The sequence below is a fragment of the Hemiscyllium ocellatum genome, chromosome 10 (assembly GCF_020745735.1).
Source record: "Hemiscyllium ocellatum isolate sHemOce1 chromosome 10, sHemOce1.pat.X.cur, whole genome shotgun sequence".
Classification (NCBI taxonomy): Eukaryota; Metazoa; Chordata; class Chondrichthyes; order Orectolobiformes; family Hemiscylliidae; genus Hemiscyllium; species Hemiscyllium ocellatum.
In genome coordinates, this window is record NC_083410.1 from 65,364,245 (window position 1) to 65,385,943 (window position 21,699).

Sequence of the window (21,699 nt, forward strand, 5' to 3'; positions counted from 1 at the left end):
ACACCTGGCCTGGTTCATTACCTAGAACCAAATCCAGTATAGCCTCACCTCTTGTTGGCCTGTCTACATATTGTGTCAGGAAACCCTCCTGCACACATTGGACAAACACCGACCCATCTAATGAACTCGAGCTATAGCTCTCCCAGTCAATATCTGGGAAGTTAAAGTCCCCCATAACAACCACCCTGCTATTGTTTTTATCTAAATGCCTAATTAATAATGACATAAGCATTAATCATGTTAATCACAAAACAACCTCACTAACATCAAAATTCAGCTTTAAAAGTGTTCCTTTGGTTGTAATTATTGTTGAGAATTTTAAAAATGTAAAATATAACATTTAAAAAAAAGTCTGTCCTTTTTCCTCTTGGTCCATTTCAATACTTAAATTCTTTTAATTTTCTTTCTGCACCTGGTTTCACATTGAAATCTCAACTCAATTTTCAGTTTTTTAACTGCTAGTTTCGCAGCCCTTCCATTCAGTCAGAGTTTTACAGCAAATGGTTCTTCGGCCTATGTATGCCTGTCATCAATCATCCATCTGTTCTAGTTCAATTTTCCAGCGCTGACCCCATAACTTTGTATGTTATGGAGTTTCAAGTTCTCATCTATACAGTTCTTGAGGATTCATGCCTCTATCACCCTTTCAAGTAAAGACTTCCAGATGTTTGCCTCACTCTGGGTGAAACTTTCTTTCCTCAAAACCCATCTAACCCTCCTTTTCCTTAGCTTAAAACAGTGTCCCATTGTTAGTGACTCCTCTATTAAGAGAAAACATTTCTCCCTATTTACCCTGTATATGTCCCTCAAAACTTTGTACACTCCAGTTAGATTCCCCTCAGCTTTCTCCGCTCTAAGGAGAACAACTCCAGCTTAATCTCTCAGCAGCCCAGGCAAATTCCTGGTGAATCCTGTCTGCACCCTCTCCAGTGTAAACACATTCTTCCTATAGTATGGCACATTACTTCAGCTGTGGTTTAACTAATGTTATATACAGCTCCATTATAACCTCCTTGCTCTCCTATTCAATACCTTGACTAATTAAGGCATATGCCTTCCTCCTAAAATGTATCTTGTCACACATTTCAGGATTAAATTCAATTGCCACTGTTCAGCCCACCTGATCAATCCGTCTATATAATACTGTACAGTTAGAGTGATTTCCATTTCTTATCCTGTTTACTCAAATTCCAGACGCAATTTTATTTGCTGCAATTTAATGCCAATCTTCTGTTATGCTGTACCTGACCCCACTTTAACTATTGAGCAAGAAAATTCCTGAGACTGACATCCTTCATGAAAATATTTTCAGAAAATACTGCAGGACAGATCACTTTTAGTTTATTAATAAATCATGAAAGATGAAAGATGTTCTTACCTAACAGCTTCTTTCCTCTTCTTTTCAGACTCTGTGACCTTTATAATTTTCAAGTCCGATGATCCTGACTGATTTAAATTTGTGTTGTCATGTGACTTCCACCGGTTTCTGCTTGACATATAAGGCCAGCGGGTCTCTTTTAAGTGGTTTTCATCTTCCATTATATCATTCAACACCTTTTCTTTTTTTGAAGGAATTTGAGGAACGAGCAGTTGGAAGGGTTCACACGTGGTTGTCAATGTCAAGTTTTTCTTTCTCATAAGTTGTTTCCGAGACTTTCTGTGCAACATCTCAAAATTTGGTACTTTGGTGTTAATCTTGGGTTTGAATTTCAGTTCTTTATTTGGGTTCGAACATGTTGCTTCCTTCTTTTCCGATAAGGTATTACGAAGCATACCTTTTGGAAGGGTTGCACCACGTAATGTCTCTTGAGCTCTCACTTTCATTTTAATTACACGATAGAGTTCTTGCTCTTTAATTCTGTCATTTATTGTGTGATCATAAAGATATTTAGGAACTGGTTTTGCTTTAAATTTCTTTGGTTTACTTTCTGAAATATCTAGTTCCTGTATTTGCATTTTTCTAATTTCTTTCTTTTTCTCCTCTCTTTCAAGAAAGTCAAATGGTTTTTGCAATGCCAGTAAAATTTCTTTGCTTCTCATCTTTACAAATCTCCTTCTTTCTTCATTCCGTTCCATTATTTCTGCCAGCAAAGGAATATAGGTATGAGCTGGTACAGGATTAGCACGGAACTTTCTCTGACACTCTGCTTCTTCCTCTAATTGTTTTCTCAGCATCTGATTCTCTACTTCAATTTCAGACCTGGACTTTATCTTCAGTTTCTTTTTCTTAGCCTCTCTAAGAGTCATTTGAAAAGGCTGAGGTATTGTGATCTTTGGTGACCACTGCTTTTGCTCCTTCTTTATTATTTGCATTTTTGCAAGTGATAAATTTGAGCTTCTAGGCTTCTGGGGTTCCTCATCTGAAATATACTCCTGCACAGAAAATCCATCCCACATTCTCTGAATTCGATCTCTTCCATAGGACATGCGATTTTCCCCACTTTTCTCTTGATCTTCATTTGACATTTCTGACATGCTTGAGTGTGCAGCACTGCCCACCTCAGTTGTTAAGTAAGATAGGTGGCCATTGTTTTTCTTACCTAAACTATACGAATTTACAACAGTAAGTTTGACTTTATTTAGAATATTATGAAATGTACTTAAAAAACAACTTGTACAATCCATTCTTGTAAACCAATGTCTCAAGAGTGTTGAAGATGGAGGCATAGTACTTATCAAGCAGGTCAATTATACTTTTGCAATATGTACAGATGATAGGTCTGAGGAGGAAGAGTTAAAAGCTTAAAAAGAAGCAAATGATAGTTCTTGGATGGTTTTTCCAGTTGTAGAAAGAAATATCGTGGAGAATTAATAGAACAACTGGAGAAGATCAGAGATATAGTAAATATCAGAGGTAGTACTATCAAGAAAAGAGTGAAGCACATACTACGAAGATAGGAATTCAGCAGGGGTGTAATGGTAGATGTAGCAAGTGGTTGAAGTGGTGCTGGAAAAATGAATAAATAGCAGACACCGAGACTGTGAGGGTGCAGTCAGAAGTAAACTGGAAAGATCAATTATCCATGTTTAAGTCTGAAGTTAAAAAATCAGAAGAAAATCTGCCTGTGCAGGTCACTGGCTGAAACTATTTAGTTAAAATTGGTAGTAACATTTTGATTGCCATCTATATTATAGTTGCCCTGAGATCTAGAAGTCCATCATGGGTGTAAGTTATCCATATTTTAAACACAATTATCTACCTGTAACACATTGAAGATTCACAGGGATCCTCTGAAGTAGCTGCCATGCTTCTGACACAGAGTTTATCCTCATACAGTTTTGCTAGTATTGCCATAGTGTGTGCTTGTGCATCTTTTAGTTCCGTGAGTTTCTTGCAGTAATCTTCGTTGGACATGCCACATAAACTACTGGAGATTATGGAATCCCTATCATCCATATAATGATTTTTTCTGGGTTGCACTGCTTCACAAGTATCAGGATCAGAATCATTTTCATTCTAAAGGCAGAGAAAATCGGTTATCTGTTTCCTTTATTCACAATGTGCACTCACGATTTCACTGAATTAATATATTATTAGTAATGTATTTTTGGCAATTAAGTTCCCAAACAGAAATCAATGACATATCAAGAAAAGCAAAAGCGTGGAACAAAAGGCAACAACATTAGATTAATACACCAGGAAAGACAACAGTAAACAAAATATGAAGAATCTCAAACATATGGTTTAAAATGTGGCAAATATAAAGTTTATTACTGCAAAATGTCTATCAAAATTATTTACTAAGATCAGACTCAAATTAATTTCGAATTTCTATATAACTTCTTCATGGCATGTTGGTGTCTTGCCAAGACCAGTATCAGTCCTCACAGTAGAGCACATCATCTGCATTCTAAAGACAATAAAGGGCTAAAAGGGGGATGAAATAAACACAATAACTATTACTAGAGTAAAAGAACTAGGGCTAAATGCCTATAAGGCCACTAGATATGATGGGTTGCATCCTAGGATTTTAAAGAAAGTAGCTGCAGAAGTAGTGGATGTACTGCTAGTGATCTTCCAAGAACTATTAGATTCTGGAAATGTCCCAGATGATTGGTAAACTGCCAATGTAACACAATTACTCAAAAAGACAGAGAAAAAACACAGGTACCTATACACCAGATAGCTTAACATGTGCCTTTGGGAAAAATGTTAAAGTCTATTATAAAGAATGTAATCATACAACATTTTGAGTCAAGCAGAGTCAAAATGGCATCATGAAGAGGAAATTGTGTCTGACAAATTTAATTACAGTTCTTTGAGGAGGTAACAAGCAGGGTAGATAAAGGAACCATTAGATGTAATATATTTGGATTTCCCAAAGGCATTCAAAAAGGCACCACGCATAACAGTATTTGGTATTAGAAGTAATGCATTAGCATTGATAGAGGGCTGGCAGATGGAGAGTTGACATAAAGAAGGCTTTTTCAGAGTGGTAACATGCAACTAGTGGAGTGCCACAAGGATCAGTGCTGGCGCCACAATTATTTACAGAATGTATTAGTGACTTGGATGATGAAAGTGAATGCGCTATCAAGTTTGCAGATGACAAAAATAGAATACAGCAAAGATAAGTGAGCAGGCAAAAAATTGGCAGATAGAATATAATCCGGGATGATGGAAGGTTATGCACTTTGGCTAGAACAACAGAAGATCTGAATATTATTTAAATTGAGAAAGCTGCAACACAGTGGGATTTAGGGGTTCTTGTGTATGATTCACAAAAAGCTATGATGAGTTCAGCAGGTAATAGTGAACGTCAATATAATGTTGGCTTTTGTTTCAAAGAGAATGAAGTGTTAAACAAGGGAGGTCTTACTAAAACAAACAAGGCACTAGTCAGACCATAACTGGCATACTGTGAACAGTTTTGGTCCCTTTATCTAAGGAGAGACATACTGGCATTGGAGCCAGTCCAGAGAAGCCTGGGTTGGAGGTACTTTCATATGAGGAGTACTTGAGTAGATTGGGCTTGTAGTCTTTGGAGTTTAGAAGAATGAGAACAGAATTTATTGAGACGAACAAGATTCTTTTATCAGGGTAGATGCAGAGACGTTGTTTCCATTGGGAGAATCTGGTATTAGAAGGCATCATCTCAGATTAAGCAGTCATCCATTTAAGACAGAGATGAGAATGATTTATTTCTTCCAGAGCGAGTGATAAATCTGTGTAATTCTTTACTGCAGTGGGCTATACAGGCTTGAATGTTAAAGAATATTCAAGACTGAAGTAGGCAGATTTCTAATCATTCGGGAAATTGATGGTTATGGGGATAAGACAGGAAAGTGGAATTGAGGAGTATCAGATCAGCTATGATCTAATTGAACGGCAAGGAGAAAGTGAGGATTGGAGATCAGAGTTGAGAGTGTGGTGCTGCAAAAGCACAGCAGGTCAGGCAGCATCCGTGCAGCTGGAGAATTGATGTTTCAGGCAGAAATGTAGATTTTCCTGCTCCATGGATGCTGCCTGACCTGCTGTTGTTTCTACCACCACGATCTCAACTCTCATTGAACAGCAGACCAGTCTTGATGGGCCAATTGGCTTATTTCTTTTCTTAAGTTCCATGGTCTTATTGTCTACTCCAAATTGTCTTTGTGAAATTTTCTTGTATTACTGAAGCCAGTGTGATAAAGGTTCTCTCAGTGTACAGTTAAGGGAGGGAGTTCCAGAGTATTAGTCCAATGCTGATAATGAAGTTGGAATATATTTTCAACTCAAGGTGGTATATGACTTGGGGGGAACTTGGGGTGGTGGTTTTCTAATGAATCTGCTCCCTTTATCCATCTGGATGGTGGAGTTCACGGGTTTAGGAGCTGCTGTCAAAGAAGCTTTCATGGGCTTTTGCAATGTATCTTGTAGATGGTACACACTAGTGTGTCAGTAGGACTCAATTTTTAAGATGGAAGACAGGATGCCAATCAAAACTGTTGTTTTGTTTTGGATTCTGTTCAGTTTCTTGAGTGCTCTTGGAAATGTACTCATCAGACAAACAGAAACTAGTACCAGTCTCTGACATAATCTTATCACTACACAATATATTTGGCTGATCTACTTAAGGTTCTGGTTAATGATGACTCCAAGGATGTTAATGGTGTAGTTTCAGCAATGAAAATACCATTGAATATTAAGGCAATATAGCTAGAATCTTTTTTTGGAGACAATTATCACTTGTTTGTCACTTAGCAACATAAGGCTAGATGTTATCCCAGTGTTGCTGCAATGGAGCAGTTTGACTAGCAGTGCAGCTAGTTCAAGCACAAGTTTTTAGCAATACCAGTGAGATGCTGCTGGGCCCATGGCCTTTGCCATATTTGGTACGCTAACCCAATTCTTGATCTCACTTGGACTCATTTAGACTCGTTTCTTTAATAGACTTTCACTGCATCCATAGACAACAACTGCCGTTTTTTGCTTACGTGTAAGCAAGGCGAGTTGCTCAATACAACCAACTATTCTGCGGCTTTGCCTTAAATTGTGACAAATTAAGTGGAAGTTTTTTACTTAGAATTATAGAGTTAACAGCACAGAAACAGACCCATCGGTCCAACTCGTCCATGCCGACCAGCCATTCCAAATTAATCTAGTCCCGTTTATCAGCATTTGACCCATATCCTTCTAAACCCTTCCTACTTACAGACCCATTCAGATGCCTTTTGAATGTTGAAATTGTGCCATCTCCTCTGGCAGCTCATTCCATACATGTATCACTCTCTGCGGGGAAAGATCACCCCTTAGATCCCTTTTAAATCTTTTCCCTCTCATCTTAAACATATGGCCCTGAGTTTTGGATTTGCCTAACCGGGGAAAAGACCTTGGCTAATCACTTCATCTATGCCCCTCATGATTTCATAAATCTCTGGAAGAACTCTCCAGGGAAAATAGCCCCAGCCTCTCCCTATATCTCAAACCATCCAACATCCTTGTAAGTCTTTTATGAACCCTCTCAAGTTTCACAACATCCTTCCAATAGCAGGGATCTCAGAATTGTACATAGTATTCCAGAAGTGGCCAAACCAATGTCCTACATAGCTTCAACAAGACCTCCCAATTCCTATACTCAATGCATTGAGCAATAAAGACAAGCATACCGAGTGCCTTCTTTAATGCCCTATTTACCTGTGACTCCACTTTTAAGGAATTATTAACCTGCACTCCAAGATCTCTTTGTTCGGCAATATTATAGAACATAAAACATTACAGCGCAGTACAGATCCTTCGGCCCTCGATGTTGCGCTGACCTGTGGAACCAATCTGAAGCCCACCTAACGTACATTATTCCGCTCTTGGCCAAATGCCTATCTAATGATCATTTAAATGCCCTTGAAGTTAGCGAGTCTACTACTACTGCAGGCCACGCCCCTACTACTCTGAGTAAAGAAACTACTTCTGACATCTGTCCAATATCTATCACCCCTCAATGTAAAGCTACGTCCCCTCGTGCTAGCCATCACCATCTGAGGAAAAAGGCTCTCACTGTCCAACCTATCTAACCCTCTGATTATCTCGTATGTCTCAATTAGGTCGCCTCTCAACTTTCTCCTCTCTAACATAAACAGCCTTTCCTCGTAAGACTTTCCCTCCATACCAGGCAACATCCTAGTAAATCTCCTCTGAACCCCTTCCAAAGCTTCCACATCCTTCCTATAATGTGGTGACCAGAACAGTACGCAATACTCCAAATGTGGCTGCACCAGAGTTTTGTACAGCTGCAGCATAGTGTCATGGTTGCGAAACTCAATCCCTCTACCAATAAAAGCTTACATATCGTATGCCTTCTTAACAACCCTATCAACTTGGGTGGCAATTTTCAAGGATCTATGTACATGACACAGAGATCTCTCTGTTAGCTTTTATTGTTCCATAGGTCAGCGCAACATCAAGGGCCAAAGGGCCTGTACTGCACTGTAATGTTTTATGTTCTATAATATTGCTGAACAAAGTGATCTTGGAGTGCAGGTTCATAGTTCCTTGAAAGTGGAGTCACAGGTAGATAAGACATTGAAGAAGGCACTTGGTATGCATGCCTTTATTGGTCAGTGCATTCAGTATCGGAGTTGGGAGGTCTACACTGCCTAGAACCTTACCATTAGTCCAGTATTCTGCATTCCTGGTACTCCTTCCAAAGCGAATCACCTCATACTTTTCTGCATTAAACTCCATTTGCTAGCTCTCAGCCCAACTCTGCAGCTTATCATGGTCTCTCTGTAACCTACAACATCCTTCGTCACTATCCACAGCTCTACCGACCGCAGTAGTGTCATCCGCAAATTTACTAACCCATCCTTCTACTCCCTCATCCAGGTCATTTATAGAAATAACAAACAACAGTGGACCCAAAACAGATCCTTGTGGTACCCCACTAGAAACTGAACTCCAGGATAAATATTTCCCATCAAACACAACCCTGTCATCTTTCAGCAAGCCAATTTCTGGCTAAATCACCTTCAATCCCATGCCTCCGTATTCTGTGCAATAGCCTACCGTGGGGAACCTTATCAAACATCTTACTAAAATCCACATACACCACATCAACCACGTTTCTCTCATCCATCTGTTTGGCCATCTTCTCAAAGAATTCAAGAAGGTTTGTTAGGCACATCCTGCCCTTCACAAAACCATGTTGACTATTCCTAATCAACTTTTTCCTCTCTAGATGATTATAAATCCTATTTCTTATAACCCTTTCCAGCACTTTACCCACAACCAAAGTAAGGCTCACAGGTCTATAATTTCCAGGGTTGTCTCTACTCCCCTTCTTGAACAAGGGGCAACAGTTGCTATCCTCCAGTCTTCTGGCACTATTCCTGAAGACAAAAATGGCATAAAGATTAAAACTGAAGTCTCTGCAACCTCCTCCTTGGCTTCCTAGAGAATCTTAGGATAAATCCCAACTGGCCCAAGAGACTTATCTATTTTTACATTCCCCAGGACCTTATCATTAAGTGTATATGTCCTACCTAATTTGCCTTTTCAAAATGCAGCACCTCACAATTATCTAAATTAAACTCCATCTGCCACTTCTTCACCTATTGGCCCATCTGATCAAGATCCTGTTGTACTCTGATGTAGCCTTCTTTGCTGTCCATTATACCTCCAATTTTGGTGTCATCTGCAAGCTTGCTACCGCACCGCCTATGGTCACATGCAAATCACTTATATATAAACGTAAAAAAACAGTGGATTCCACACTGATCCTTGTGGCATGTTGCTAGTCACCACCCTCTGTCTCCTACCTTCGAGCCAATTTTGTATTCCCTGGATTCCATGTGATGTAACCTTGCTAACCATATGGAGCATTGTTCAATGCCTTGCTGAAGCCCATATAGACAATTCTGCCACTCTGCCTTCATCAATCTTCTTCATCCCTTCTTCAAGAAACTAAATCAAGTTAGTGAAATACGGTTTCCCACACACAAAGCCATGTTGACTATTGCTAATCAGTCCTTGCCTTTGCAAATACATGTAACTTCTGTCCCTCAGGATTTCCTCCAGTGACTTGCCCACCACTAACATCAGGTTCACTGGTCTATGTGTTCCCTGGCTTTTCCTTACCACCTTTCTTAAATAATGGCACCGCATTAACCACTCTCCAGTCTTATGGCATGTCACCTGTGGCTACTGATGAGACAAATATCTCACCAAGGGGCCCAACATTCACTTCTCTAGCTTCCTACAAAGTTCTGATCAGGTCCTGGGGATTATGTGCCAGTGCTCAAAAATTAGGAGTTGCCCATTTAAAGAAAACAAATGTAATTATTTTTTTCGAGGGATTGTGATTGTTTGGAATTCTCTTTCAGACAAGGTGATAGATGTAGGTTCTTGAATATTTTAAAGGCAGTAGTGGATAGATTTTTGTTATCAAGGAGTTGCAAGATTATCAGGAATAGGTAGGAATGTGGATCTGAAGTTACAATAAGATCAGAGGAAAAAGTGAGGTCTGCAGATGCTGGAGATCAGAGCTGAAAATGTGTTGCTGGTTAAAGCGCAGCAGGTCAGGCAGCATCCAAGGAACAGGAAATTCGACGTTTCGGGCATAAGCCCTTCATCAGGAAGGCTTGATGAAGGGCTTATGCCTGAAACGTCGAATTTCCTGTTCCTTGGATGCTGCCTGACCTGCTGCGCTTTAACCAGCAACACATTTTCAGCTACAATAAGATCAGCCAAGGTTAGCAAGTCACCTCCATTAGTGTAACCTGGATCCACATAATTTAGCCTGTTCTTTTCCCAACAGAAAAAAAATAACCCCACTATTCTCCTCCTCAAACCAAATGTCTTCTCAGCCTGGACATATTTCTTAAATGGTGAGATGTTACAAAGTAAATGTACCAAGGACCTAGGTGTCCTTGTCAATAAGTCACAGACGGCTAACATGCAGGTACACCAAGCTGTGAGGAAAGCTAATGAAATGTTTATTAACACAAAGTGATTGCTGGAGAAACTCAGCAGGTCTGGCAGCAAATCGGTAGTCAATGTTTTGGGTCCAGTCTCTCAATAACTAGTAGTAGCTAAGGTGGTATATATGCTGAAGATGGTGGGGGTGGTAAGGAAATAAGCAATTGAGGCAATAGGAGCCTGGGAGGGAAATAAAGACACCAAGGCAGACATAAGGATGGATAATGGTGATCTAGGGAGAAAGAACAGCTGCTAATGGAAACCATAGGTAAGTGACATTGGGTTGACAATGATGTAAGCAGCCCACGTGATGACAGACCCTGCGTTGTTAAAGGACAAGGTTAAGGTTATTGAACTCAATATTGAGTCCTGAAGGCTGCAGGGTCCCCAAATGGAAAGTGAGATGCTCTTCTTCCGGTTTGCACTGCGCATCACTGGATCACTGCAGCAAGCACGAGACAAAATGTTGCCTGGTGAACACGGTGGTGTGTTGAAGTGACAAGTGACTGGAAGCTTGGGTTGTTTTTGTGGAAAGAACGTAGGTTTTCTGCAAAGCAGTGACCCAGTCTGCGTTTGCTCTCCCAGTGGAGAAGAAACCACTTTGTGAGCAGCGATTACAGTAGACTAGATTGAATGAAGTGCAGATTAAATGCTGCTTCACCTGAAAAGTGTGTTTAGTCCTTTGGATAATGAGGAGGGAGGAAGAAAACGGTTAGGTGTTGTACCTTCTGTGATTGCTTAGGAAGGTGCATTCGGGCTTGGGGAAGTGTTGAGAGTGGAGGAGGAGTGGACGAGGGTGTTCTGGCTGGAACGGGCCCTGTGGAATGTCATAAGGGAGGGGAGGGGAATATGTGCCTGATAGTGGCACCCTGCTGGAGGTGACAGAAGTGGTGACTTATGAAATGTTAGCCTTGATCAAAATAGGATTTGAGGACAGAGATAGTGAAGTTCTGCTTCAACTGTATAGACATTTGGTTAGAAGCGCTATGTGCAAGTTTAGTCTCAGAGTCATAGAGTTATAGAGCATGGAAAAAGACCCTTCGGTCCAACTAGTCCATGCCGAACATAATCCCAAACTAAACTAGTCCAACCTGCCTGCTCCTGGCCCATAATTCCTCATCACCTTTCCTATTCATGTATCTATCCACATGTCTAACATTGTAGTTGTACTTGCATCCACCACTTCCTCAGGAAATTCGTTCCATACCCGATTCACCTTCTGTGTAAAGGATTTATTTCTTTTTTTTTTAAATCTCTCTCCTCTCACCTTAAAAATATGCCCCTCAGTCTTGAAATCCTCATTCTAGGGAAAAGGCAACTACCATTAACTCTATCTATACCTCTTATTATTTTATAAACTTCTATCACGTCACCTTTCAACTTCCTACACTCCAATGAAACAAGTCCCAGCCAATCCAGCTTTTCGTTATAACTCAAATCTTCCATACCTCGCAACATGTTGGTAAATCTCTTCTGAACCGTCTCCAGCTTGATAATATTTTTCCTGTAACTGGGTGGCCAGAACTGGACACAGTATTCCAGAAGAGACCTCACCAATGTCCTATACAACCTCCGCATGACTTTCCCAATTCCTATACTCAGTGGACTGAGCAATGAAGGCAAGCAAGCCAAATGCCTTTTTAACCACCCTGTCTATTTGTGATTCAACTTTAAAGAATTATTTACCTGCACCCCTAGGTCCCTCTATTCTACAAAACTACCCAAGGCTCTACCATTAATTTTATAAGCCCTACCTTTGTTTGTTGTACCAAAATGCAATAGATTGAACTCCATCTGCCATTTGTCAGCCCATTTGTAATCTTAAAAAGCTTTTTTCACAGTCTAATATGCCACCAATTTTGGTGTTATCCACAAACTTACAAACCAATCCTTCTATATTCTTATCCAAATCATTTATATAAATACCAAATAAAATATGGCCCATAACCAATCCTTGTGGAGCAGGTCTCCAGTCTGAAAAGCATCCCTCCACCATTATTCTCTGTCTCCTGCCATTAAGACAATTGTTCTAAGAAGGTTTGAGGAATGTTCTATTAATTCACAGTAGAATTTTCCGAAGCGACATCATTCATTTCAGAATGCAACAATGTTCGAACAAATTTATCTGAATAAACATGTGTTTGATACACAATACTAAACAAAAAAAAACTTTAGCCATTGTTTCTGCTTCTGTAAGAAATATTCCATTCTGACATGCAAGGTCATGTGGAATCCATTGGGGATTCCTATAGTTACACCTGCTCTCCTCATTGAGCAGAAATGTTTGTAACTGATCACTAGTGCGGAAGTTAAGTTCAAATCCAGACAGTATTCCAGTGCACTAATTATTTTGTTCCCCACTTCCTGAAGTTCACTTTCACTCAGATTTCATTCCTGAGTTAATGCCACAAGTAGCTAGAGAGTGGCTGTTGATTATTGAGGAGTATGAGGAACAGGCTATTCAATTAAAACCTTTGGTCCATTCCCCTATTTTTGCCTAGCATAAATAAATGGTGCTGATCCTTGAAGATTTCAATTCTCCCATTATCCAGAGCCCTATTTAGGAATGAGTTCTAGATTTCCATTGCCTTTTTACATGAGAGAGATCACTCCCATATGGCAATCTATTATTTCCTCTTTCCCTAAGAATGTTTCTTTATACTATATTTACATTATTGAACATGTTCATTAAGTGATGAATTTAGAGGGCTGTGGAGATAATAGGGTTGTAGAGGAGGACTAGCTCTTTTGGGAGATAGTACAGGCACGATAAGTTGAATGGCCTCCTTCTGTACTGCAAAATTCTATGATTCAATGATGGACCGAATTGAATTGGCTGAAGATGGGAAAACTATGATGTGGAGGCTGAAACTGATGCTCCACTCAGCATTTCTGCTTGAAGATGGTTGGAAATCCTTCAGCTTTCACTTTTGTACTCATGTGCTAGACTACAACATCATTGAAGATAGGAATTTTCATCGAGCCTTCTTTTCCCCTTAGTTGTTTAGTTGTCCAACACCATTCATGACTGAGTGTGATACGACTGAGAGCTTTGATCTGCTCCATTGTTTAAAGGCTCATTTAGATCTGTCTGCAGTGTGCACTATTGCATTTTTAGGAACCTCTTGTGGTTCTCCAGAAATGTCCTCCTACACTACTTGTTTTAATCAAGTTGATCCCCTGGCTGATGGGCAATGGGTGGGTGAGGAAAACGCAAGGTTGTGAGATTACAGATATGCTGTTGGCTGACAATATCTCATTGATGCCCAGTAGTGAGCTGCTGGATCTGTTCTGAATCTATTCCATTTAGCATGTTATTAATACTATACAGGATGGTCAATTTAAAGTTGGAATTTCGTCTCCAAAAGGTCTGTGCAGTGTCTTTTGTGAATCCATCTGTGATAGGCAGATTGATGAGGATGAACTCAAGTAAGTTTTTCCTTCATGTTGGCTTACTCACCATCTATTTGCAAGTCAAATCTGGCAAATATATCTTTAGGACTCAGCCAGTAGTGGTGCTACTGTGCACCTGAGTGATAGACATTGATGTCTCCTTTCCCTGGTACATTCTGTGCACTTGCTACAATCAATGCCCCTTCCAAATGAGTTCAATATGAAAGAGTACTGATTCATTGGCCGAAGGGGTGGTAACTGTAGAAGAGGTAGAAACCAGCAGGGCATTTTTGTTGCCAACTTTGACATGATGGCAGGAGTCTTGCTAGGATTTGGAGCCAATGTTGAGAACTCCCAGGTTCATTCCCTACTGATTGTATCCTACTGTATTGCCACACTCCATGGTCTGACCTACTGGTAGAACCAATATACCAAAGCTTGTGACAGAGGAGTCTGGAATGTTGGCTGAAAAATGCTATTCTGTCAATATGACTATGTCAGACTACTGTTTGGCATGAATGCCCAAATGTTTGAGGATGACTTTACAAGGTTGATTGGTCATGATCAATGCTTAGACAGATGCTGGTTAGTGCAGTTTTATTGTATGCACTTTTGGCATAGGTTAATATTACTAAGCAGCTTACTAAACCATTTCAGAGGACAGTTAGGGATCAATGCTATTTATGATTAGCATTATTGTTGTATGTACTCAAATAATTAGTGAAAACTTGAAAAATCTCCACTTACAGGATCATCTTAGGTACAAAAGTACCTAGGTACAGCTTCTTCAGTCACATGCTTAGTTACAATATAACAACGTCATCAATAGATGGCATCATCTTAGGTACAAAGTACCTAGGTACAATCCTTTGTTATTTCTGTGGGTCTGGAGTTCCAGATAGAATGGATTAGGGCGAGGGCCACAGTTTTATTCCTCAAAAGGTCCATAATGAACTAGATGGGATTTTGTACAGCAAACTGTCAGTTTCAACCATTTATCTTAGCAGTGCCCATTAAAAGTACACAAACCCCTGTTGACAATTGGATAACACAATAGTTAAATAAAAGTATGTAAGCAAGAATACGTTTACAATATTCATACTCAAAATTAAATGCAGATAATTATGCCATGTTATACGCCATGAAATGAATTTGAATAACTTACTAAACAAAAGTTATGAGCCTTTTATCCTTCTCTCCTTGAGACACAATTTCTATTTTAGTTAAAGCCACATTAAGAAGATTAATGAATACTGCCTTGGCAGTAACGATTCTAACCATCTGTTGAACAAGTTTCTCATTGTATAATATTGCTGCCAGTACCTGAATTCTCACCAATCACCCTGTACTGCAAATCTCCATTGGCTTCTGATCTACTAATGACTTGATTTTTAAATTCTGGACCTCAATTTAAATTTCAACCATGGCCTCATCTTCCTTCCTCTCTGGTCTCTTTACTCTTGCAGCATTTTACGTCCATTAACCAAAGTGCCCTTTAATTACCTTTTGGAATGCATAGAGTATTCTTTTGGGTGCACAGATTTATTTGTGTAACTGCATATGTACGATGCCTTAAAGGAGATGTGTATGGCCTGTGCAGGATCTGTCAGTTTGCTGCATGGCAGTTGACCTTTGAAAGCTCATTGCCTACAAGTCTCTGAAAACCCCAATGCTGGTCTCTTGTGTATCCATTATTGTTTCTCTCCTGCCACTGGAAATCATGTTCAGCCATTTCAGCTCCAATTTCTGGAATTCTCTACCTAAACCTCTCTGCTTCTCTCTCTTCCAATAAGCTCCTTAAAACCTCTCTCAACTTGTGCAAAGTTTTATTTTGTCATTTTCCTGTGAAATGTGCAGAAATGTCTTACTGTGAATACAAATTCACAAAATCATTGAAAAATTCGAACATATAAACATATGAAACAGCAGAAGCAGGCAAGTGGCCCTTTGAGCCTTCTCTGCCATTCAATACGTTGATGGCTGATCTGTTTACGATTTGCATTCTACGTTTCTAACTACCCGACTTACTCTTGGTTCCTTTGTCAAACAAGAATCTACCTACCTCTGCCTTAAAAATAATCAATGACCCCCACCTCCACCACCCTTGAAGACAGAGTTCCAAAGTTGCACAATCCTTAGAGACGAAGCAGTTTCTCTCACCTTCGTCTTAAAAGGACAAACCCCAAATTTGAAAGTGTGTCCCCTGGTACTGGACTCACCCACAAGAAAAGCATGGTTTTTACACTATACTTATCAAGACTGTTCAGGATACTATATATTTTATATAATATAGAAAAGGAGGAATCTTAAAATTGGAACATATTTTAAAATTTAATTGTAGATAATTTTGATTATTTCCAACATTATTTTGCATCATTCAATTTTAATTCATTTTTATTTAGAGTACTAATGTCAGCCTAATCTTGAGGATGACTGTATGAATGTTGATGTTATTGTTACAGTTCTACTAACATTACTTTGTCTTCTTCATTAGCAACCTGTCAATGTTTAAATAAAACAATTATTATAAACGGAAATAAGTAGAACTAGAGCCCACTTAGATGAATTGGAAGAGCACGTGAATTTTCCACTGGGCACGTTAGATTGCAAAACGGTTTTATATATAGGTTAACTGAGTGGGCAACGATCTGGATAATGGAGCATAATATGAGAAAATGTGACACTGCCCATATTTGCAGAAAGAATTAAAAACAAAATTATCTAAGTAGTGAGAGATTGCAGACATGCAAGATGCAGAAGCATGTAGGTGTCCCACTGCATGAATAGAAAAGGTTTAGTATGCAGCTAGTGCAAGTAATAAAGCTAATAGAATATTACAGTTTATTATGTATCCTGAATTGATCTAGTCCCATTTGCCAGGAGTTGGCCCATTTCCTTTGAAACCCTTCCTATTCATATACCCATCCAGATGTCTTTTAAATGTTACAATTGTCCTAGCCTCCACCACTTCCTCTGGCAGCTCAATCCTTACACATACTACCCTCTGCATGAAAACGTTGTCCCTTAGGTCCCATTTAAATCTTTCTCCTCTCATCCTAAACCGCTTAAACCCATGTCCCAGGAAAATGGCTGTGTCTATTTACTCTATCCATGCCCCTCGTGATTTTATAAACTTCTACAAGGTCACCTTTCGGCCACCAACGCTCTAGGGAAAATAACACCAGCCTATTCAGCCTCTCCCTATAGCTCAAATCCTCCAACCCTGACTACATTCTTGCAAATCTTTACTGAACCCTTTCAAGTTTTGCAACATCCTTCCTATAGCAGGAAGACCAGAATTGCACGTAATATTCCAAAAGTGGTTTAAAATATCTGATCGGCATGGACAAGTTGGACTGAAGGCTCTGTTTCCGTGCTGTACATCTCTATGACTCTATGACTTAAGAGTCATATAATTCTTTGAGAATTTAATACAAAGCAAGGATGCTATGTTTCTGTTACACAGGGCTTTGATGAGACCATATCTGTATCATATACATGGACCTTAGTAAGATGTTTGATAAGGTTCCCCATGGTAAACTAATGGAAAAAGTGAAGTCACATGGTGTGCAGGGTATTCTAGCTAGGTGGATAAAGAACTGGTTGAGCAACAGGAGACAGAGAGTAGTAGTTGAAGGGAGTTTCTCGAAATGGAGAAAAGTGACCAGTGGTGTTCCATAGGGATCAGTGACGTGGCCAGTGTTGTTTGTGGTATACATAAATTATCTGGAAGAGGGCACTGTTGGTATGATCAGTAAGTTTGTAGATGACATGAAGATTGGTGGAATAGCAGAAAGCATAGCAGACTGTCAAAGAATATAGGGGAATATAGATAGACTGGATAGTTGGGCAGAGAAATGGCAGATGGAGTTCAATCCAGGCAATTGTGAGGTGATGCATTTTGGAAGGTCTAATTCTAGAGTGAACTATACTGTAAATAGAAGAGCCTTGGGAAATGTTGACGGACAGAGAGATCTGGGAGTTCAGGTCCATTGTACCCTGAAGGTGGCGGATAGTGGTCAAGAAGGCATATGGTATACTTGCCTTCATTGGACAGAGTACTGAATATAAGAGCTGAATATGGGCGGCTCGGTGGCACAGTGGTTAGCACTGCTGCCTCATAGTGCCTGAGACCCGGATTCAATTCCCGCCTCAGGCGACTGACTATGTGGAGTTTGCACGTTCTCCCCGTGTCTGCGTGGGTTTCCTCTGGGTGCTCCAGTTTCCTCCCACAGTCCAAAGATGTGCAGGTCAGGTGAATTGGCCATGTTAAATCGCACATAGTGTTAGGCAAAGGGGTAGATGTATGGGTGGGTTGCGCTTCGGCAGGTCGGTGTGGACTTGTTGGGCCGAAGGGCCTGTTTCCACACTGTAATCTAATCTAATCTAAGCTGGCAGGTCATGTTAAAATTGTACGAGACTTTGGTTCGGCCACATTTAGAATACTGTGTACAATTCTGGATGCCACATTACCAAAAGGATGTGGACGCTTTGGAGGGGGTGCAGAGGTTTACGAGGATGTTGCCTGGTATGGAAGGTACTAGCTATGAAGAGAGATTGAGTAGGTTAGGATTGTTTTCATTAGAAAAAAGGAGATTGAGAGGGGATCTGATTAAGGTCTACAAAATCATGAAGCATGTAGACAGGATGGATCAAGATAAACCCAGGGTGAGCGATTCAATAAGGAGGTCATGCGTTCAAGGTGAGAGGAGAAAAGTTTAAAGGGGATACACGTGGAAAGTACTTTACACAGAGGGTAGTAGGTGCCTGGAACGCGTTGTCAGCAGAGGGAATAGAGGCAGGCATGGTAGATTCATTTAAGGTACGTCTGGCCAGATTCATGAGTAGGTGGGGAGCAGAGGGATACAGATCCTTAGGAATTGGTTTAAACAATGGATTTGGATCGGCACAGGCTTGGAGGGCCAAAGGACTTATTCCTGGGCTGTAAATTTTCTTTGTTCTTTGTATACACAATATTAATTTCCTTATTTAAAAAAGGATATAAGGCGTTGTTAGCGGTTCAGAGAAGGTTTACCATACTAATATCTGTAATGGGCAGATAACCCTTTGAGGAGAAAGTGAGGACTGCAGATGCTGGAGATCAGAGCTGAAAATGTTTTGCTGGAAAAGCGCAGCAGGTTAGGCAGCATCCAAGGAGCAGGAGAATCGACGTTTTGGGCATGAGCCCTTCTTCAGGAATCTAGCAACATTGAAAACAGCGACGAATGGGATATGAACCCAAATGCACAGACAACAATGGATTAGCAGTCCATCACCTTAACCTCTCGGCCACCTCGTCACATCTTAGCAACATTGAAAACAGCGATGAGAGTGGGATATGAACCCATGCGCACAGAGAACAATGGATTAGCAGTCCATCGCCTTAACCTCTTGGCCACCTCGTCACATCGGATAACCCTTTGAGTAAAGATTGTATAGACTAGGTTGTAACCTGGTGGAGTTTACAAAAGAGTCAATTTATTTGAAACTTATTAGATCCTGAAGGGTATGGACAATGTGGTGGGAAAAGAATGTTTGTGGAAGAATCTAGAACTATGTTAAAATAAGAGGTCACTCATTTAAAACAGAGATGTGAACCCTTTTTCAGAGACTTGTCCATCAACGGCTTTACTTCCTCTAAAGGTATTGAAAGTAGAGTCCATAAGACATAGAGTAAAAGTACACAATTTAGCCCATCAGATCTGATCTGCCATTCAATGAAATTGTAGCTGATCTGATTACCTTAAGTCCACTTGCCTGGCTTATTCCCATAACCCTTATTCTCCTTATTGATTAGAATTCTGTTTATCTTAATTTTCAATACACTTAACAACTCAGTCACGTCAGCCCTTTTACGTAAAGCATTCTGTAGACTCATTGATGGCGGCAATCATTCACTAACGACTATGACAATCTACTTCTTAATACCCTATGAGAAAAGAAGTGTCTGCCTTAAATGGGCAGCCCCTTATGCTGAGATTATGCCCTCTGGTCCTAGACTCTCCCATAAGGAGAAACAAATCTCTCTATATGTTTCAATAAAGATCTACTCTCACTCACCTAAACTACAATGAGTGCAATCCCAAGCTATTCAATCTTCCCTTGTATGAAAATCCATATATGGAGTCATAGGTTTGCACAACACGAAAACAGACCCTTTGGTCCAACTCATCCATGCTGACCATATATTCTGTTAATCTAGTCCCATTTGCCCAGCACTTGGCCAATATCCCTATAAACCCTTCCTATTCATATACCCATCTAGATGCCTTTTAAATGTTATAATTGTACTAGCTTTCACCACTTCCTCTGACAGCTCATGTCCATATATGCACCACCCTCTGCGTGAAAAGGCTGCCCCTTAGGTCCCTTTTAAATCTTTCCCCTCTCACCTTAAACCTATGCTCTCTGGTTCTAGACTCCCCCACCTTGACTATTTATCCTATCCATGATTTGGAGTGTCGGTGTTGGACTGGAGTGTACAAAGATAAAAAAAAATCACACAACACCAGGTTATAGTCTTGATGAAGGAGCAGCGCTCAGCAAGTAGTGCTTCCAAATAAATCTGTTGGACTATAATCTGGTGTTGTGTGATTTTTAACTTTGTATCCTATCTATGTCCTTCATGATTTTATAAACCTCTATAAGTTCACCCCTTAGCTTCTGACGCTCCAAGGAAAACAGCCCTAGCCTATTCAGCCTCTCCCTATAGCTTAAACTCTCCAACTCTGGCAACATCCTTGTAAATTTTTTCTGAATATTTTAAAGCTTCACAATAGCCCTCATAAAGTAGGAAGACCAAAATTACACACAATGTTCCAAAACTGGTCTAACTAATGTCCTGTACAGCCGCAACATGACCTTCCAACCCCTATACTCAATGCTCTGACCAACAAAGGAAAGCATATAAAACATCTTCTTCACTATCCTATCTATCTGCAACGCCACTTTCAACGAACTATGAACCTGCACTCCAAGGTCTCTTTGTTCAGCAACATTCTCAGGACCTTACCATTAAATGTATAAGTCCTGTCCTGATTTGCTTTTCCAAAGTACAGCATCTCACATCTATCTAAATTAAGGTCCATCTGCCACTCCTTGGCCCATCTAATCAAGAGTCAAAAAGTGTGGCACTGGAAAAGCACAGCAGGTCAGGCAGCATCTGAACAGCAGGAGAGTCAATGTTTCAGGCATAAGCCCATCGTCAAGAATGTGGAGGGGGGAAGTGGGCTGAGAGACAAATAGGGGAGTGGGTGTAAGAAGATAGCTGAGAAGGCGATGGTGGATGCAGGTGGGGGGTTAACATGGTAGTTCAGTGAGGAGGGTGAAGCGGATAGGTGAGAAGGAAGATGGACAATTAGGACAGGTCAAGAGGATGGTGCCAAGTTGGAGGGTTGGATCTGGGATGGGGGGGGGGCGGGGGGGGGGTCAGGGGAGATTTGGAAACTTGTGAAGACAACTTTGATGCTGTGTGGCTGAAGGGTCCCAAAGTGGAAGATGAGGCACTCTTCCCCCAGTTGTGACACAAGACCCAGCACCGATCTTGTGTCACACTATTAGTCACAGGCCTTCAGTCTGAAAAGCAACCTTCCACTAATACCCCATCTTCTACCTACGAGCCAGTTCTGTACCCATATACCTTGCTCTGCCTATATTCCATGTGAGCTAATCTTGCTAACCAGTCTACCACAAAGAACCTTGTCAAACACCTTACTGAAGTCCATATGGGTTACATCAACCTCTCCGCCCTCATCAATCCTCTTCCTTACTTTTCAAAAAATTAAATTAGTGAGACGTGATTTGCTACGCTCAAGGCTATGTTAACTATCCCTAATCAGTCCTGGCCTTTCCAAATACATGTAAATCCTGTCCCTCAGGATTCCATCCCATAACTTGCCTATCATCAATGCCAG

General features: G+C 40.4%; 1 protein-coding gene across 2 annotated transcripts in view; it reads right to left on the minus strand.

Annotated features, from left to right (window-relative positions):
- Positions 1-21,699, minus strand: part of fam161a (FAM161 centrosomal protein A) — a 42,214-nt gene that overhangs the window by 17,099 nt on the left and 3,416 nt on the right. For both annotated transcript variants that reach the window (XM_060831557.1, XM_060831558.1), the window contains exons 2-3: positions 3,201-3,457; positions 1,379-2,545 (exon numbers count right to left, since the gene is read on the minus strand). In XM_060831557.1, the coding sequence (XP_060687540.1) occupies positions 1,379-2,545; positions 3,201-3,457 (1,424 nt within the window). The remainder of the gene's footprint in view (positions 1-1,378; positions 2,546-3,200; positions 3,458-21,699) is intronic.